The sequence below is a fragment of the Dermacentor andersoni genome, chromosome 5 (genome assembly GCF_023375885.2).
Source record: "Dermacentor andersoni chromosome 5, qqDerAnde1_hic_scaffold, whole genome shotgun sequence".
Lineage (NCBI taxonomy): Eukaryota > Metazoa > Arthropoda > Arachnida > Ixodida > Ixodidae > Dermacentor > Dermacentor andersoni.
The window spans coordinates 188,523,181-188,540,247 of NC_092818.1; the positions used below are offsets into that span (position 1 = coordinate 188,523,181).

The 17,067-nt window shown below is 44.4% G+C and overlaps 1 protein-coding gene across 3 annotated transcripts in view; it reads left to right on the top strand.

The window, feature by feature from the left end:
* The window catches only part of LOC126531742 (proton-coupled zinc antiporter SLC30A2-like), an 83,383-nt gene that overhangs the window by 58,488 nt on the left and 7,828 nt on the right, over window positions 1–17,067 (top strand). For all 3 annotated transcript variants that reach the window (XM_050179449.3, XM_050179448.3, XM_050179447.3), the window contains 4 exons: window positions 868–1,021; window positions 11,023–11,227; window positions 13,316–13,421; window positions 16,543–16,677. In XM_050179449.3, the coding sequence (XP_050035406.2) occupies window positions 868–1,021; window positions 11,023–11,227; window positions 13,316–13,421; window positions 16,543–16,677 (600 nt within the window). The remainder of the gene's footprint in view (window positions 1–867; window positions 1,022–11,022; window positions 11,228–13,315; window positions 13,422–16,542; window positions 16,678–17,067) is intronic.

A 17,067-nucleotide genomic window follows, 5' to 3' on the forward strand; every position in this document is an offset into this window, starting at 1 on the left:
ATAGAGTTAATTCAAGCACTCAAACCCACGACCTTAGGTGGGAGTTGAACCCTCGAGCTTATGTGCAAGTTGAACTCAAGACCTTTGGTGTTAAGGCGAAGTTAATTAAGGAACAGTTAATTCATATATAGTTAATTAAGGTGCTCGAACCCACTGTCTTTTGTGGGAGTCGCACCCAAAACGTTTGGTGTTAATTAGGGTGAATTTTATTAAGGCACACAACTAAAATAGTATCAATTAAGGCACTCGAGTCCATAACCTTTGGTGAGAAAAAACAAGTAATAAGTAACAACGCATTTGAATGAGAATGTCAAGTAAATTAATGAATGTCTCTTGAGCGAGCAGGCTTTTGCCTTCACCCTATTTGGCCTATGCTAAAGTGTCTGTCAATTTTTTAGCTCCATAGGTCAGCAAAATGAGCAAATACTCGCTAATACCAATATTTTTGCAGGCGATATACTCAATCATACTCTTGTGCACTCACACTCATTGGCACTCACTTAACTTTCTACTCATTCTCACCGACACTCACTCACATTTGTGGTTGCTTCGATTTGCACTTACTGACACCCACTTACACTCGTACTTGCATCCACTCACATTCGTCAACAGTGGCTCATGTTCATACTCTTTTAAATCGCTGTCACCGACTTTCGTTTGTAGTCACATTAACCAGCACTCGCTCGTCTTCATACTTGCATTGACTCAAGCCTGCTGGCATTGTCTCCCATTCATACTCACTAATGCTCTACCTCATGCCTGGGGAATCAGTGGGGAGTGAGTACAAGTCAGAGCACTTGTGAATAAGTATGGGAACCTATGGTTAGCACTCGTTAATATTACCACACACTGTCTTCTATTTTGCAGAAGTCCTGGGTGCTGTGCTGAGTGTAGTGTTCATCTGGGTGCTGACGGGTATCCTAGTCTACACGGCCGTGCAGCGGATCTACCATGATGACTACGACATTGATGCAGGCATCATGCTCATAGTCTCTGGCACAGGGGTTGCCATGAACATCATGTGAGCTCACGTTACCTATTTATTGTATGAGCAGTGCATGAAATTTATGGCCTGTGATCTGTGGAGTTCAACATGTGGCCCATCTCAGAACCTAAAATGCAGGCACTGGAAATGTTCACTAGTTTATTATTCATGTCACCAGCAGGGAATGCTTTCATTGTGGCCATAGAACTTCCTGTGTACATTATCCCAGTACCACTGGGATATGGAAGCACAAATGTAGGCATCAACCCTTTCTGTACCGTCGGAAATGATGGAAATTTAATCAAATTGCTCAGAAAGTTTCCAGAGATGTGGCACAGAGGTAACCATGTTTTTAATGCAGGCGTTCAAGGGGCCATAATAGAGAGAAAAACTACACACAGTGCCTATGACGATGATGATGATTTAATGGCATCCCCTTTGAAGCGGGGCGGTAAAAAGTAGTCACCTAGCTTGCTTGATTTAATCAGGTATGCAGTACATGTTTTTTTATCTAGCATTTTTGCATACATCTTGTTTTTTTCCCCTTGAAAATCTACCTTGTACTGCTAGCCATGACTGTAAGAGATTTGGTCGTATCAATCTCTTCCCTGCTTCTTTTTCCATTACTACTCTATAAAGTCTCTTGCTTATCTTGACTGTTGACCGGTTGACGCTTCTGTCCACCGTAAACCCTAGCGCTTCTGGAAGGTGTACGTTACCTACGGTTCTCACTGGGTGAATCTCTTCACATTCGATTGGGATGTGCTGAGTGGTCTCTGGACTTTTGCTGCAGCATACACATGCCTCATCTATTTCCGAATACAGTAAAACCTTGTTAAACCGTGCCCGCTTAAAACAGTAGTTTCGTTTTAAAAGTAGTAAAGTCAAATCCCCGACTCAGCGGCCATTGAACATAATGTGTTTTGTATCCGAATAAGCCGTACCAGCTTACTGCGTACATATCAGTTAACACGTAGTGTTTCTACTTTTCGTCACGCAAACACGGCCGTGCGTCGTCTCCATTGGGCGGCCCGGCAGAACAACAAGCCTCAGAAATAAAGCACAACGGCCTCCAAGCGCCTGTGCGTTTGCGCGTTAAGCCACATCAACATCAACATCATTTCAGCGCCGTGCCAGAGAGCATTCTGGTGTCGTGCAAGCGAGAACTCGTGTCATGCCGAAACTTGGATATAAAAAACGCCGAGTGCTTAGCTTAGAAGAAAAATTAGACATTGTTCGTGCTATTGAATGTGATGCAAAAAGTCGGCGCTGGCACGCGACATGGGTCTACTGTTGACTGCGATGTGTGGCATTTGGAATGCGAAGTTGCTCGGCAGCATTGCTGCGACCGCAAAGAGATGTCGGCTACGAGATTTGACTTATCGTGGTCGTTTCCTCTGTTGTTGCCGAAGTGTCACTTAGCGACAGTGATAAGGACGACACGGTAAGCGACAGCACAGGCGATTCAGGCCCGACAGTGGCAGAAGCTGAACGTTACATCAGCCTCGTAACTGCAATGGTTGCGGCGAGAACAGCACCCCACAATGAAAAGGTGCCCCGCGACTTCTGCAACACTACCGCGCACGTGCATGGAGAATACGTAACGCCAACGAGGAGTCTGCCATACGAGTGTTTGCAGAGAAGAGGGGGCTGGCTGAAAAGCTGGCTCACAGCTTCAGGAAGTTTGAGGCCGCTGTCGTCACTGCTAAGCTGCCGCGGCATTAAACGAAAATAACACGTTTGTCACGCAAAGTAAATAAATACTGCATGTTTTTTTCCCTTTCATCGCACTCTCTCCGAGTTCCGTTTTTGACAGGTAAGTGGGCGATCTCATGCTATTTTGGTTAAGCAGTACTACCGTTTAGTACGTACTTTTTCCGATCTCCGGCCAACTACGGTTTAACGAGGTTTCACTATATTTGCTCTGGTATGTTTTTGTCCTTAGGCAACCGACTTGAGCCTCAAATAGCAAGGCACTGTCCTCTGTGTTATCATATTGATTTTCCCTTCTAATTTCTTTCTTCTCATTCTTGTAAATCTCCATGGTCCTTTTTGTTTCCATTCTTTGCATCGAATTAACTGTCACTTTTTTTCTGATGACTCCTGGTTGTCTATATACAATTTCAATTACCTTGTACTTGGTTGCCAACTTTCTTGACCCCTTCCTCCATTCTGTGTCCACACTATTTAAGTACAGATACTTGTGCACTTTAGCTGCCCATTAATTTTGATCCATGTTCCTGAATCTTTCTTCAAAACTAATTTTGCCCTGCGCTTCTCTGACTTCAAAAGAAGCCCGACCCATGTCACCCTGCACTGCCTCGTTTGGGGTTTTACCGTGGGCTCCCAAAGCCAACCGGCCTACCGACCTTTGGTTGATTTCCAACCCAGACAAGATACCCAATTTTAAGCATAGAATGGCGTTTGCGAATCTTAGCGCTGGCATCATTACTCCTTTTCCTAGTCCACGCACCACGTTGTACTTATTGTGGCCCCACTATGCTCCGTGTTTCATTATTGCAGCATTCTGCTTCCTCTTTATTTTCAGATTCTTTTGGTAAGTGCTTGAGTAAATCTTTCCTTCATTTATGTGTACGCCAAAGTATTTATTTTGCTTGACTATGGGTATGACTTGCTATTGAATTGACACCCACACCCACCCACTCATGTCTTCATTAAAGATCATCATTCCCAACTTCTCTGTGCTAAACTTGAGGCCTAGATTTGTCGCTGCATTGCCACAGATATTCTCAAGTGTCTGTAAATCCCCTTTATTATCCACCAGTAGCACTACCGTATTTACTCGAATCTATGCCAGCCCCGATTCTAAGCCGGCCACCGAAAGTCCGAAGCCAGAAAAATTTTTAAAAACTTGCCTCGAATGTAAGTCGAACAAAAAAGTGAGGACAGCATTCCCAAAATGAAAACAGAATTTATTTAATATGAACATGCCGAGGTCACTCTACGTCATCATCGCTGCTAGTCTCGTACACTTGCACATGCACTCTAGCTTGTGTCCGCGTGCCCACGCATGCACAGACAGTGCAGCACGGCTCGTATGCATTGAAATTCAGTGCCATCTCTGCGAACAGTTCTGCTCTGTTATTACACACTTATCTTTCTTATCGCTGTCATCTCCTCGTTGCAGCACACTCAAAAAGCATCTCCCATTGCCCCCCTCCAGTGACTGATATTTTTCTAATCAATGCTGAAGTCCTGCTCGGCTTGAACTTTTCACGATACCTTTGCAACTAGCACAACTTTTCGTTTGTAGCAAGGCCTGTTTGGTGCCATTACAATAACTCCACGCGGATACTACACAAACTGATACGACACAGCTAAAAATGGTGACGTCGCACGTATACTTTGGTTGGCTACTGGCATGGCTAGCAGCGGTTGCAATACTGGCTTTTCTAGATGGGGGGGGGGGGGGGGGGGGGGGGGCTAGCTATGCACCATATTTGTCATTTCCAATTTCAAACTAGCTTGCTTTTATTTTTTTTAATCCTCAAATCTAAGCCAACCCTTGAATTTGGTATACGATCATTTGAAAAAAAAAAAACCCTCTCGGCCTAGATTTGAATAAATACTGTCGTCTGCATACATCAGTCCAGGGAGCTTCTGTTGCACTATTTGTCCATTACATATGTAGGATAAATCAAACCCTAATTCGCTATTTTCCAGTCATCTTTCTATGCCCTTAACATAAAGCGTGCTCAACAATGGAGACAGAGGACATCGTTGCTTCAGTCCTTGATGAATTCCCACCACTTCCTTACCCTTTCGACCTTCCCTTACAACTTGTAGTCGGTTGTCTCTATATATCTCACTCAGCAGTTCCATGAAATCGTCCTCTATGCCTTAGTGCTTAAGAATATCCCATGACAATTCCCTGTCTACGTTGTCATAGGCTCCTTTAATATTTAGAAATGGTATTGATAAAGGTCTGTTCTGAGCTACTGAAATCTCTACACACTGAGTTAGTACAAACATATTATCCTCTAAGCATCTACCGGGCCTAAATCTATTCTGCAGTTCCCCTAGTACATAACTTTTCTTCACCCACTTGACAGTTCCAATTTTATGGCTTGCTTTGCCATTCTATATATCACTGATGTTACTGTAACTTGCCTGTGAGAGCTTGTCTTACCGCTATCACCTTTGCCTTTGTAGGTGAGGTTCACCTTACTTTCACGCCATCCAACCGGATTTTTTTTTTTTTTTGCTGAGATCACTTGCTCTATGGCATTAGTCAGCAGTGCCTTGCTCTTTTTTGATTAGCTGTATTGGAACTTCATCAGGTCCTGCTGCTCTGTTAGGGATATTTTCTTCTGTATATTTCCAATAAAAGCTTTTTCTCAGGCTTCGTTGTTGTTGGATCTATTTGAGTCTGAACTGTGCTTTTTTTTTTTTGTGCCGAAGTTATCCCTAATAAGATCTATGATGCACCGCAGTACATCGTCTCCTTTGTAGACGTTACTGTCTTCATTCCTTGTAACCGTTTGCAAATTTTTAGTTGGAGTTTCAGGTGCTCTTATATGGTTCCAGAATCTTTTTGGGGCACTTTCGTCATCAGGGGCATAAGCATGGGGTGGCACATCGGGCATGTGCTCTTGCCCCACTGTGAAAAAAATTCCTGGCTACGCCATTGAGCACCATTGATTAGCAAAACATGGGTCAATGTTATTCTGAATGAAATAGTCATACCTCATTATAATGAAACAGGATATGATGAAGTAAGTGAAATTCCCCTCAAAATCTTTGTAGAGATTCATACTGCAGTATGTGCAATAGTGGATGTAACGAAGTAATTCAGGCTCCCTGTGATGGAATTGGTTAAAGACCACTCCAAAAAGAAACTACAGGCAGCACGCTGAAGTACACACACACAATAGGCTTGCTTTAAGGCAGACCGAACACGCATCCATTTAGCAAAACACACGCGACAGTTCCCCACAGTACATTTCATGCGATACATTTCATGCAGGACAAAAGGTAGGCATGCAGCCTACAGTTGATTAGGTAGCAGCTGCCACCACATTGGGGATGTCTTGGAAAGGTTGTATTGGGCAGCAGGAGTAGTAGTCTGGTCACATAGAGCTCCGGTCAGTAGCTCTGCGTGCCCGGCTTTTGGAAGCCGAGTCGTGCTTGTGAGCGCTCAGCAGCCCACCACATTGCACAAAGCAGCCAACGAGGCGGCAGCTCATCAGCTGTCTTGAACACTGACTCGGCAACGGACCAGCAGGTGCTGGCACACCAGCCCTTCTGGCCCAGTTGTCCAGCTGAAGAGGAGGCTGAGGTGGTCTCTCAGCTGGCAGGAGTGCCGCTTTGGGTGCAGGTGCAGTGACGTGAGAGCAACTGTTGGCTCCTATAGGCTGGACAAAAAAACTCTGGCCTTCCAACACCTAAATCTTACGCACTGCACACGCCGTGGGCCACACTATCACAAGCCACCTTTCACATTTTAGTTTCCTCTTCGCCACTGCATGGCGCACTGCCTTCTTTTGTCTTTTTCCTTACTGCATATCACATATTAGTATTGCACTCCCCCTTCAGCTTCACTATAGCGAGGTTTTACAGTAATAGGAAAGAGTGGAGTACAGCTAGGCAAATGGTTCAGAGAATAGAGGCCCAGTGGTATAGAGTGGAACCTTGTTCATGTTTTCGAGAGAGGGGGGTAAGAAAAAGGAAAACAAGGTGTGAGAAAAGAACTTTGTATGGAAAAACATACAATACAATATCAGTAAAAACTTGAATGACAAGCTAGCAAGAAGGTACTAGATGCGAGGGCATTTATTCCTTGTTGAACACTTCTGTAATTTTATGTTGATGCAGTATCTGACCTTTTGAAAGGAGGATTTCCTTTTTTGATACCCTGAAAAACAATTGGGGATCATTGTTCGGAGCGCGTGTTCGTTTGCACCTTGCGCAATTGGCCTAGGCCACGCCAACTTCGCGCAGCGGATGCAGTCGGCGCTCTGAACAACGATCATTGCGCCCCTGTAATTCTCTTTCAGCATTTGCCTTGTCCTTGGCATGAGAGAAACTGTGCAGCACATCCAATCCAACGAGGGCGTTGGCGAAGGTAGCCAGCGGGCATCGACCACCATCTTTGTTGTCGTCGTTTTCAGGAAATTCTGCTTTGTCTCCCTTAATCTCCACTAAGATTTCTCTCGCGCTTTGTGGCTTGCACGTCAAGACATTGTCATCCACCGCAACAAACACTGTGAACTGGTTTTCGGTGCCGGTGCACTGGTACTCCTGTTCCATGTTGTTCAAACCTCTTACAGAAAGAAGGGCACGCCAGGGGGTCATTGCTAATGATGGGTGGCAATTCTTCAGCTTTAAGGACGCACTGAAAACAGAACTTTTCCAAGCAGTTCTTTACTGCTTTGCACATTATGCTCTCCCAAGAGTGGTTGAGATATTGCATTACATCCAGCAGTGTAAGCTTACCAGGGTTGTCATTCTTGGGGCCCACGAGCAAGAAAGTGACACACAGTGCACTTCCTATACAGGTGCTTAACATTTTGGATAATGCCTGCGTCCAGCTGTTACTATTGGCTCATTGGGTTTGATGGGAAAAAGAGCACAGGAAAATTGTGGAGGAAGGTCGTGTCCTACAGACTTGCTGTGCAGTTGTCCACAAATAACATACCTACACGCTCTTTGCATGCCAGTCGTTCATCGAGGTATTAAATTGTTCAAAGATGTTGCACTTCATTCATGCCTGCACGTTATGCTTGTAGAAACAAAGCAGGCAAGCAATGTACAGCAAGCATGTTGAGTTCTTTGCCTTTCCAATCACCTGTGGCTTCATCATGTAACTGCGACCTTTGTTCCAGCAAAGGATTACTGTAATGCTATCTTTGCTCATCTTATTGCCATGCGAGGACTTCTCCTTCATGCTTAGTGACATACTAAGGTGGATATTGAAGACTGAGCTCATGCACATTGTACAGGGTGGTCCTTTATGAAAGGGAACACGCGAGCGCGTGGCCTGTGCTCTCCTGAGGCTGCTTAGCGCGCCAGTAACAGGCAGCAAGGGGAAGCACTTCCGCTTGTAGCGCCATCTCTTGGCAGCCAGAATAAGCAGGCACGGCTGATAGGCAAGCAGCTCTGGACTTCCTCCCACGCCAGGTAGATACGCGACAGGCGTGGCCTGCAACCAACGCAGCATCTGCTGCTATCGAACAGCACTTGGTGCGCTAGCAGATTGGAAACGTGGAAGGACCAACATTTGCCCGCTAGTTAATAGGCACTCCCAGCGTATTTTAATGCGTAAGTATGCTTTGGCGAGTACCGCAGTATGATCTGTCCGCCACGCAAAATGTTTAATGCCTTTTACCTGCCCAAAAAAGCGCACTGTGCGACGTTACGACATGTAATCATTATAATAGTGTAAATGTAGATACTCGGTAGCTTTATAAGCGACGACGAACAATTGAACAAAAGATTCATTAGAGAGAATGACAACAGGGATACATAGGGTCCACAGAAAATGCATGGGAAATCCTATAGTAGAGGTGGGCCAGCATAAATTTGGGAGTGGCCCAATTTAAATTTTGGGATACACCATGGACCAACTTGGAAATTGGGAGTGGGCCAACCTGAAATTTAGAGAACATTTGGAGATGGGCCAACTTGAAATTCGGGGGTGGGCCAGCTTAAAATTTGGGGGTGGGCCAACTTGACATTTTGGTGGTAGGCCAACTTGGAATTTTGGTAGTGGGCCAACTTGGAATTTTGGTAGTGGGCCAACTTAGAATCTTTCTGGCGGGCCAACTTGAAGTTTGAGCGTGGGCCAACTCAAATTTGGTAGTGGGTCAAGTTGAAATTTGGGGGTGGGCTAACTTAAATAGGGGGTAGGCTTACGCATACTTTGACAACTCCTGTATTCTGGATACTTGTTTGCAGTACGGATCCCTGGCTACCCACAACCCTCATAGCATGAATCAACCTCAGCTGATTCAGAGTAGTTTAATAGAAGTGCACTCAAGTGAAACTTTAGCTTAGGTAAATAAACGTAATTGTGTTATTTATTATTGAGACTTAGTTTTTTCTATAATGACGACGTTTGCTTAACTACTTGATTAATTAACCTTAGTTAAGGTTATGACGAAGATGTTTATATCTGTAATTAATAATTAAGATTACTTAATTACATCTAACTAATCTCAAGGTACCCTTAATTCTTGATTGGGCTCCGTTGATTGAACCTTAGTAACTTTTGATTAGTCTAATAATTTAACATAACTTGATGGTAATCAGCCTCAGTATTCCTAATTAGCCTCAATTAATCGCCATTACACTTGACTAATCTTATCATAATAACTCCATTAGTCTTTATTAACCTTACTTACACTTATACCTCTCAGTACTAAACATGTATAGTCAAAATAATAAATCTCGTTAGTCATACGTACACCTCCCTAGGACCTCATGTACACCTATGCATGCAGTGCATCGTGTCACGCTTTACAGACAGAAAAATAAACGGATGGACGGACAAAGTTCCGAGGGAGGGAGCCCTACAATGCTTACGCATTAATATAGGTATGCCAGGAGTACCTAATAACCACTGGGCATATGTTGGCGCTTCCACGTTTCCAGTGCGCTTGTGTATCCAACGCGGTTTGCTAGCAGCAGGCATCGCGCTGCAGGCCCCGCTCCTTGCGCAATAGTCGTGTCAGGAGGGGGGGCTCCAGCTAATTCTAGCAGGTGCCCGCTTATTGGCCATGCCTGGTTATTCTGGCCGCCAACAGATGACGCCACAAGCAGACATGCTTCTCCTTGCTACCACTAGCCAGCGCTCTAAGCAGCTTCCGCAGAGCACGGGCCACGCGCTCGCGTGTTCCCTTTCATAAAGGACCACCCTGTACACAATGCGCGAGTCCTGCACGTTCATAATGCTAGAGAGTAGTGCAGTCCACTTCCTGGCATAAGCCAGATTCATGCTCTCTGCTTCTTCGTTTACCTGCTGATAGGCGATGCTGCGTCTTGTCCAAAAATGTCTGATGCAAACATTAAATGTGGTAAAGTAATCTCATTCCCAAGACATTGGCAATTTTCAAAGCTTTTTCCCCGAACAATGCTACCATCAAAGTTTATGCTGGAGCAGGATGGAACGTAGTGCAAGGAACTGGGAAAAAAAGGAGGGCGATAGGACTTTTTCCCCCTCCTTCCTACACACTAACTACCCAGCCTACACACTAACCCAGCAAAGCGTCTTGCTTTATGCTGGAAACTTGCTTGTTTGAACCACTTGGGCAATACTTCAAGGTGCCTGTGCCAGGCCCCACAGGCTTGCTGTGTCCTGGTGCTAAATACTGGGGCATTTTCTTTGATATCCTTGCACTTTGACACGACTGTGTTAACAGTTCATGCCAATAGTTCTAGGCTCACTCGCAATGTCTATGCACATTGAGAGACAAAGTCTCCTCAACGTCATGGCTGCAGCTGTCTAACAGACCAGCACAAGTGTAAAAACTGCAATGAATGCAACATGCATTGTTCTATGATAGGGACATTTGCCATTAAATTAAAGAATAAACTGATAGTGCGCTGACCTTTCCATGCGACACGGCAGGCGAGTACTGCAGGGAAGCAGCTGGAGCTGGCAGCTACTGTTCTCTATTGTGTGTGCCTCACACTTTCTTTGTTAGTGTGGAATCTAGCAATCAAAAAACATATAATTTGCTCACACTTTAAAGATGTATCGAACAAAGGTGCCGAAAAATCATGTTTTCCAGAAACATATTAACTGTTAAGAGAGAAGCATAACAGTATAGGGTCATACTTCGTGTTTTTGATTGTGAATTTTGGTGCTGGGAAGTCATGCTAAACACGAAAGTGTCAGTGTGGTTTTACTGTGTTAGAGCGTCAGAGTATTATCGTTAAAAGTGCAGTTTGGGTTTGTAGAAGGTAAATGTTTATGTACAGGAAGGGCGCAGTTTGCATTGGGGGAGAGGGGCAATGTTTATAGTTCTTTCTGCAGTGAACTATATTAGGCATGAAATCATGTGACGGGTGCGCAGCATGGGCCTGGTGCTGCATGGATGCTGCCCATGTGCGGGCATTGCTCAGCATGGCCACAACCATGGGCTCGGCACGCATGGTCACAGCCATAAACAGCCCGGTGAACGCACCAACATCAACATCCGCGCAGCTTTTATCCACGTCCTGGGAGACCTGCTGCAAAGCATTGGCGTGCTCATCTCAGCCTACATCATCAAGTACAATGTGCGTTGCAGGTCTCTCCTGTTATTTTTTTTGCTAAAACTGAAACTCTGGGCTAGTTGGTCATGCATGACAGAAACCAAAGATGATGGAAAGGACATATGCAGAAATGAAAAACACAGGGCGCTGATTTTGAGCTGATTTATTTGCACAAAAGGTACATATTTGTGTACACACATCACACAACAAAGAAAAGGAGGCACTAAATGCCTGGAAGGTTTAACACATAAACAGGATCGGAATAGCTTTGTCCAGTTAGCGTTTAGGTGAGGTACTGATTATTGTAGACAGGGCTAAGGACTTGCTTACCAGTGAGATGATTGAAATTGATTTGATTGGCAGAATCAGTGAGCAATACGTGAAAACCGTATCTGCCTCTTTGCTACACAAAGACTTCACTGTTCATGTCTTGAACCTTTGTTCTTTTCTTCCTCTGCTGTACAGTACATGTCCATACATGCTTGTATTCTGTGCTAACGCATGAGCTGGAAGACAGCTTTCTGCATCTTTTCTGTATCCATCCATTGTATGTCCCGCTGTGGATTTCCTCGAGTGTTTGTTGCTTACTAGGCTACACAACTTGTAACCACACAATGTTCTGCCAGTAGCATATTAAATTGCTTTTTTTATGTCTCTCTGTGACTCAATTGAAAAGATATATACCATTGGCAGGGAAAGTTTGTTCGCTCCAACAAAATTGAGTCAAACACATCTTTCACCTCCTTTAGAGAGCAGGAATTAGGTGGACATTTAGTTGGCTGCGTTCATATGCAAGTTTCATGTGATCATCAAACTCATTTATGAGCATACATTTAGTACAGTATTGTGATTAACGGGATACCATACACATACATTCAATCAATCTAAACTGTTACATTATCTTTCTAGGAACCTTGGTACTATGTCAGGAGATTATTTAATCACAAAGAAAATTGCACCTGGAGACGCCTCATAATTATGAAGATCAGAGTGCTCGTGATGAGCAGGATCATTTAAATGGGAATGGCTATGCTGCACTGGTGATATCGCAGCTCATGCTATACTGGATGCTACCAGCTGCATCAAGTTGGGGGGTCCACACAGAGAGCACGCCACGTTCCCACTAGTGATGGCTGATAGAGCAGTGTGAAGGGGCAGCCTGAGTGAATTTGTCATGTTTAAATGTGCAGTAACAACCTCTGTCATCCTTTGCTGACTGCAATTTACTACTAAGATTTATAAATGGGACAGTGTGTGTTGTGGGAGCTGGTATTGTATTTGTGCATCAGTAGCTCTAGTTCTGTGGCATGTGTTAATTTTCTTGTTAAAAAGTGGTATAAGCTTTGCCTACATTGTTAATTTAATGCACGTAAAATGTGCAATTCGCAGATTTAGGATTTATGACTTTGCATTGAGCAGCATTGGCAGCCTGCTGGTCATCGTAAGCAAACAGGGAGCGTTCGCATGTCCATAATGTTGGGTGTGCTCACCATCGATGTGTGGCCATAAATGCTTCTTGTGCTTGTTTGTCAGAATAGCACTTATCATATCATTTTTGGCAGGAAGCCTGCCATGGGCATTGGAAGTGTTACTTTGGAAGAACATAGAGGTTACAGCCCCAGAAATGCTGGAAAGAGGTGTTAATTTGAATGGGTGACCCCAATGCATGGTTTTCATTTATCATGCAAATCCTAATTGATAACTACATTTTCACTGTAAGAACAAATTTTTTGTCCTCCAATGCCCTTTCAGGTGCACAGCACTGAGCAGACAACTACCAGGCATTGCGCTTACTTCATGTACATATTGCATTTCTGGCCATGTGAGGGAGAGAGGTTAGGTTAGGTTAGTAATTCGTTGGTCACTCACACTCATCTGTGCTCTTTCACTAATCTGTCTGTAGATGCAATCATTGTGTAGACAGGGTGCATGATTCATTTTTTATAAATATTTTTCTCTATGTATAAAAGCTGCAGCATTGCATATTATTTTTCTTCTGTTGTGCACATTTGTGTCTATGCCGTATTGTCTTTATTAGTATAAACAGAAGCCAAATAGAAGTACATCACGGTGATGTAAGTATGCTTTTATTGCATTTTCTTTCTCTTACAGCCCCAGTACAAGGTAGCTGACCCCATCTGCACATTCATATTTTCTGCTCTCGTCTTGTTCACGACTGTGTCGATCCTGAGGGATGCCGTGTTTATCCTAATGGAAGGTGGGTGTCAGGACATCAGGCTTTAACATTTGTTCTTTGTAAAGTTGGCTAACGTTCTGTACGAACTCTGCCTATTGCTTTTCAGCACAAGCATGTGCTTTGTTGTTAGGTTGAATGATCCCACCAAAAAGGTCGGTTTTGGCCGAAAGGCAAAGCATAGATTACGATAGCAAACATGAACACATCTCACTCGATGACCACGGTAACTCGCTGTCAAAACGCTGCAGTGAGGAGACGCGGCAGCAGCAGCGAGCAAATTGACTTTCGTGCTGCTGCTCGCATCAGCATGAATTAAGCTGCGAAAACACAGCGCAGTGCGGACTCTGTATGTGCAAATGGCTTTTGAAAAACAGTGGCCTGGCCGGGCATGCGCAGCCACCCGGGCCGCCCGAAATAGAATGCTGGGTAGAAGTCACCACATGACACTGGAAATGAATGCCAAGGGCCAGATGTGGTGGAGGCCTTATGTTTTCCCATTAATGCACTGCCCCTCATAATTTTGAGAAGGTAGATAGAGTGCAGTGACAAGTCCCGAATCGCAGGCATGGCTGGCTTTTGAGGCGTTTGTTCTTAAAGGGCCCCTCACCAGGCCCCATAGCAAATTTTGATCATCCACTGGCAGTTGTTACATGTGTTGTCTAGGGTGCCGTCTACCACAAAAAATGTTTCAAATCGGCTCAGTAGTAGCCGAGAAAGAAATATTTCAGTGCCACGAACCTGTGATTTCAGGAGGCGAACTCCACTGCCAAGTGAGACACTCTCCACTTACCTCGTCTAGCCTCTGCAAGCGAAATTCCTTCCCTGCGTTCTCCCATACAGGACCTCAAGGATCGCGTGATGCATACGTCACGGGCCCCGCCTTCATTTTTTTTTCTCCTCACTTTTTTGCGGCACGACACACTTCCTCTGATAGCATCGCGCTCGAGCTATTGTGATTGTCTCGTTTCGCGCAGCTGTACACGAGGACACCTCACTAGCACTATAGGTCAGTGCTACATGAATACTGAGGAAGACACAAGCAGATCACAGAGCATGATCCCGCTCTGGAACTCGGTAGAAAATGGCATAGTTTCGGTGTCTGTGTGCATGACTGCACGACGTGGGACAAGCAGACGAAACGGAAGTACATCTCACTTGCTGTGTTGCAAACTAAAAAGAAAAAAAAACATGCAGACACTCGGTTTGTGTGTTTTATTATTTCTCTAAGCTTTAATTTGTCTATTCAAGCAACATATTACACAAATAACAGATGTTGCCTAGAATATTTCTCGAAGTAACGTGTCACCACGAGCGACGTCACAGCACAAACACGTGTATGTCATCCTCCGGCTTGGAACGTGGCAGCCGCAAGGAGAAAGGAAAATGGCATTCGGTTTAAAATTTCTGATCTTTTTGTGGCGTGTAGCAATGTAGTACTTTGCTGACATGGTCGTTACTGTGCATTGTATGCTTTGCGCTTGTCAGCTCAAAATGGCCAGACCTGGTGAGGGGCCCTGTAATTAACCCTTTGAGGGTGGAATTATCTTGAAAAAAAGCTTTCCCAGGTGGTCAAATTACTTTAATGCAGATCTTGAATGTACAAAATGTATAAAGTCGGGAAAAAATACTAAAAAATAATTAGGAACAGTATTTTGGTGTCGGCATCACTCAGAACTGCAAAATGTTCAATAGCATTTCCGGGCGTTGTACTCCTTGAAACACGGGTCTACGCACAGCCCCTTATTGCAGTCTGCACACCGAAAATGCGTGTCTGTTCTCTTGGAGCGAGAAGTTGTGTTGCTGCACACATGACATCTCTGCGTGCGGCTGCCTTGGGCAGAGCTTTGATGCACCCTCTCGCGAAAGCGCGTTGCCACTGAGAGCGAGAATACCTCGCGAACGGCGCTGATAAACAAGCTAAGAGCAGCGCCAATCAAGATAGAAATCAACTTCCACTGCCCTGCAAGAGAGTGTCGACAAAGAAAATGACGTGTCGCGCGCCTCCGTTGCGATCACGGGGCGAAACCGAAACCGCTAAAGGGGCGTTGCCGCAGTCTGAGTGACGCGCTGAAGCTAGCAATCAGTTCTGTTTATCTCCCCGAGAAGGTAGCACAAATTTCAAACGCTTCTTGTAAGTGCTAAGAGGTGACAGCACCTCTCGGTGAGCACGCATTGTCATTATGGCGTGAAATTTAAAACGGAGGGTCGGAACCGTACCCGTACGGCAAAGACCTTGCGGGACAGAAAACCGCCACCGTACATGTATGGCAAAAACCTTCAAAGAGTTAAAAACAGCAAAAAGCAACCATTTTTGCACTACAGCCTTTCTGACTGCATATTTATAGGAGAAACGCATGCTGTAGAACACATCTTAGCATGAACTTGCAGTGCCTTCGCTAGCAAATATCCGGGCAATTCTTTTTTAGAAATGTTCTGTCTAGGTTTTACAGGGCAATCTAAACACAACAAAATCATCAATGCTGTCTCATTGAAAGAGACATGTTTAGTTCAAAACAGCTATAATTTGATGAGCATGGACAACTAAATTGCGGGCTATGGCAAATGCATAACATAGCAGTTTACATATGTGTAAAAATGCATGTAAACGACACACCCCACATTACGTAGATGCAGCAGATGCACGTTTCACTGGCACTTTCCCTCGTCTGCTGCACTGCTGCTTTGCACCTACATGTCTGCGCCAAATTGCCATAGTCAGTAGGGAGTGTGCAGAAAAATTGTGAACCGCTCTTGCACTTTTCCTGCACCTTTTGAAACAAATGGTGTGGTTGAGAGTGCATCGTCACTATGCTGTTGGAACCAGCGAGAGGGAGCAACACCTTGTGAATGGGTTCAGGTGGTGCAGTTGAATTGAACGGACCTGTTGTAGTAAGGAGCCACAGAAGGCGTTAGTGTTCGAAACATTCACTGATTTGACAGAAGGGAACATAAATTTGTCTCATTTGGTGGAAATCTAGAATGTATTGAATGCTGAGAGCATTTTGAATAAACACTGATGACTGAGTTACTAGCAATGTGTTGTGTAACCATCCATCAATATTTGGTGGCAGCATCCTTTTGATTTCAAGTCCGGTTTTCAATTGTCAAGTTCGGTTTTCAATTGATCGGGCTTGGTTTCCAGGATTTCCGAAGGACCTCAACTATGCAACTGTAAAGTCTGCATTGCAAAGTATCAAAGGTGTCCGAATGGCACACAGCCTCCATGTGTGGTCATTGACGGCTGACAGACGTGCCCTGGCTGTGCACCTAGCTGTCGGTAAGTACTGTGATGTGCATCATCTCTTAAAACCAAGAGTACAACTGTAAGCAATGCAAAAGGGGACACTGAAATTGTTTTCAATCAACTAGGCTTGTGTGCAATTTTTTGGTTTGAAGTAAATGCAAAGCAGATAGTTTGAATAGTTATGAGATTTGCATAGAACCTTGACACAACAGCCAAAAGTTGACAACTAAAAGAAAGAAAAGTCATTCACACCTAAAAATTGGAATGGTTTTATCTCGAGAAACAGTTTATTTTTGTAGTGCGGTTAATCGGATATTTACAAGCAAAAGTGCAAGATGTTCAAGGTTTTTAACAATGGCAACAGTACAGGAAATTCACTTACAGGCTTTTGCTCAGTGTTGTGCATCAGCCTACTAGAAATTT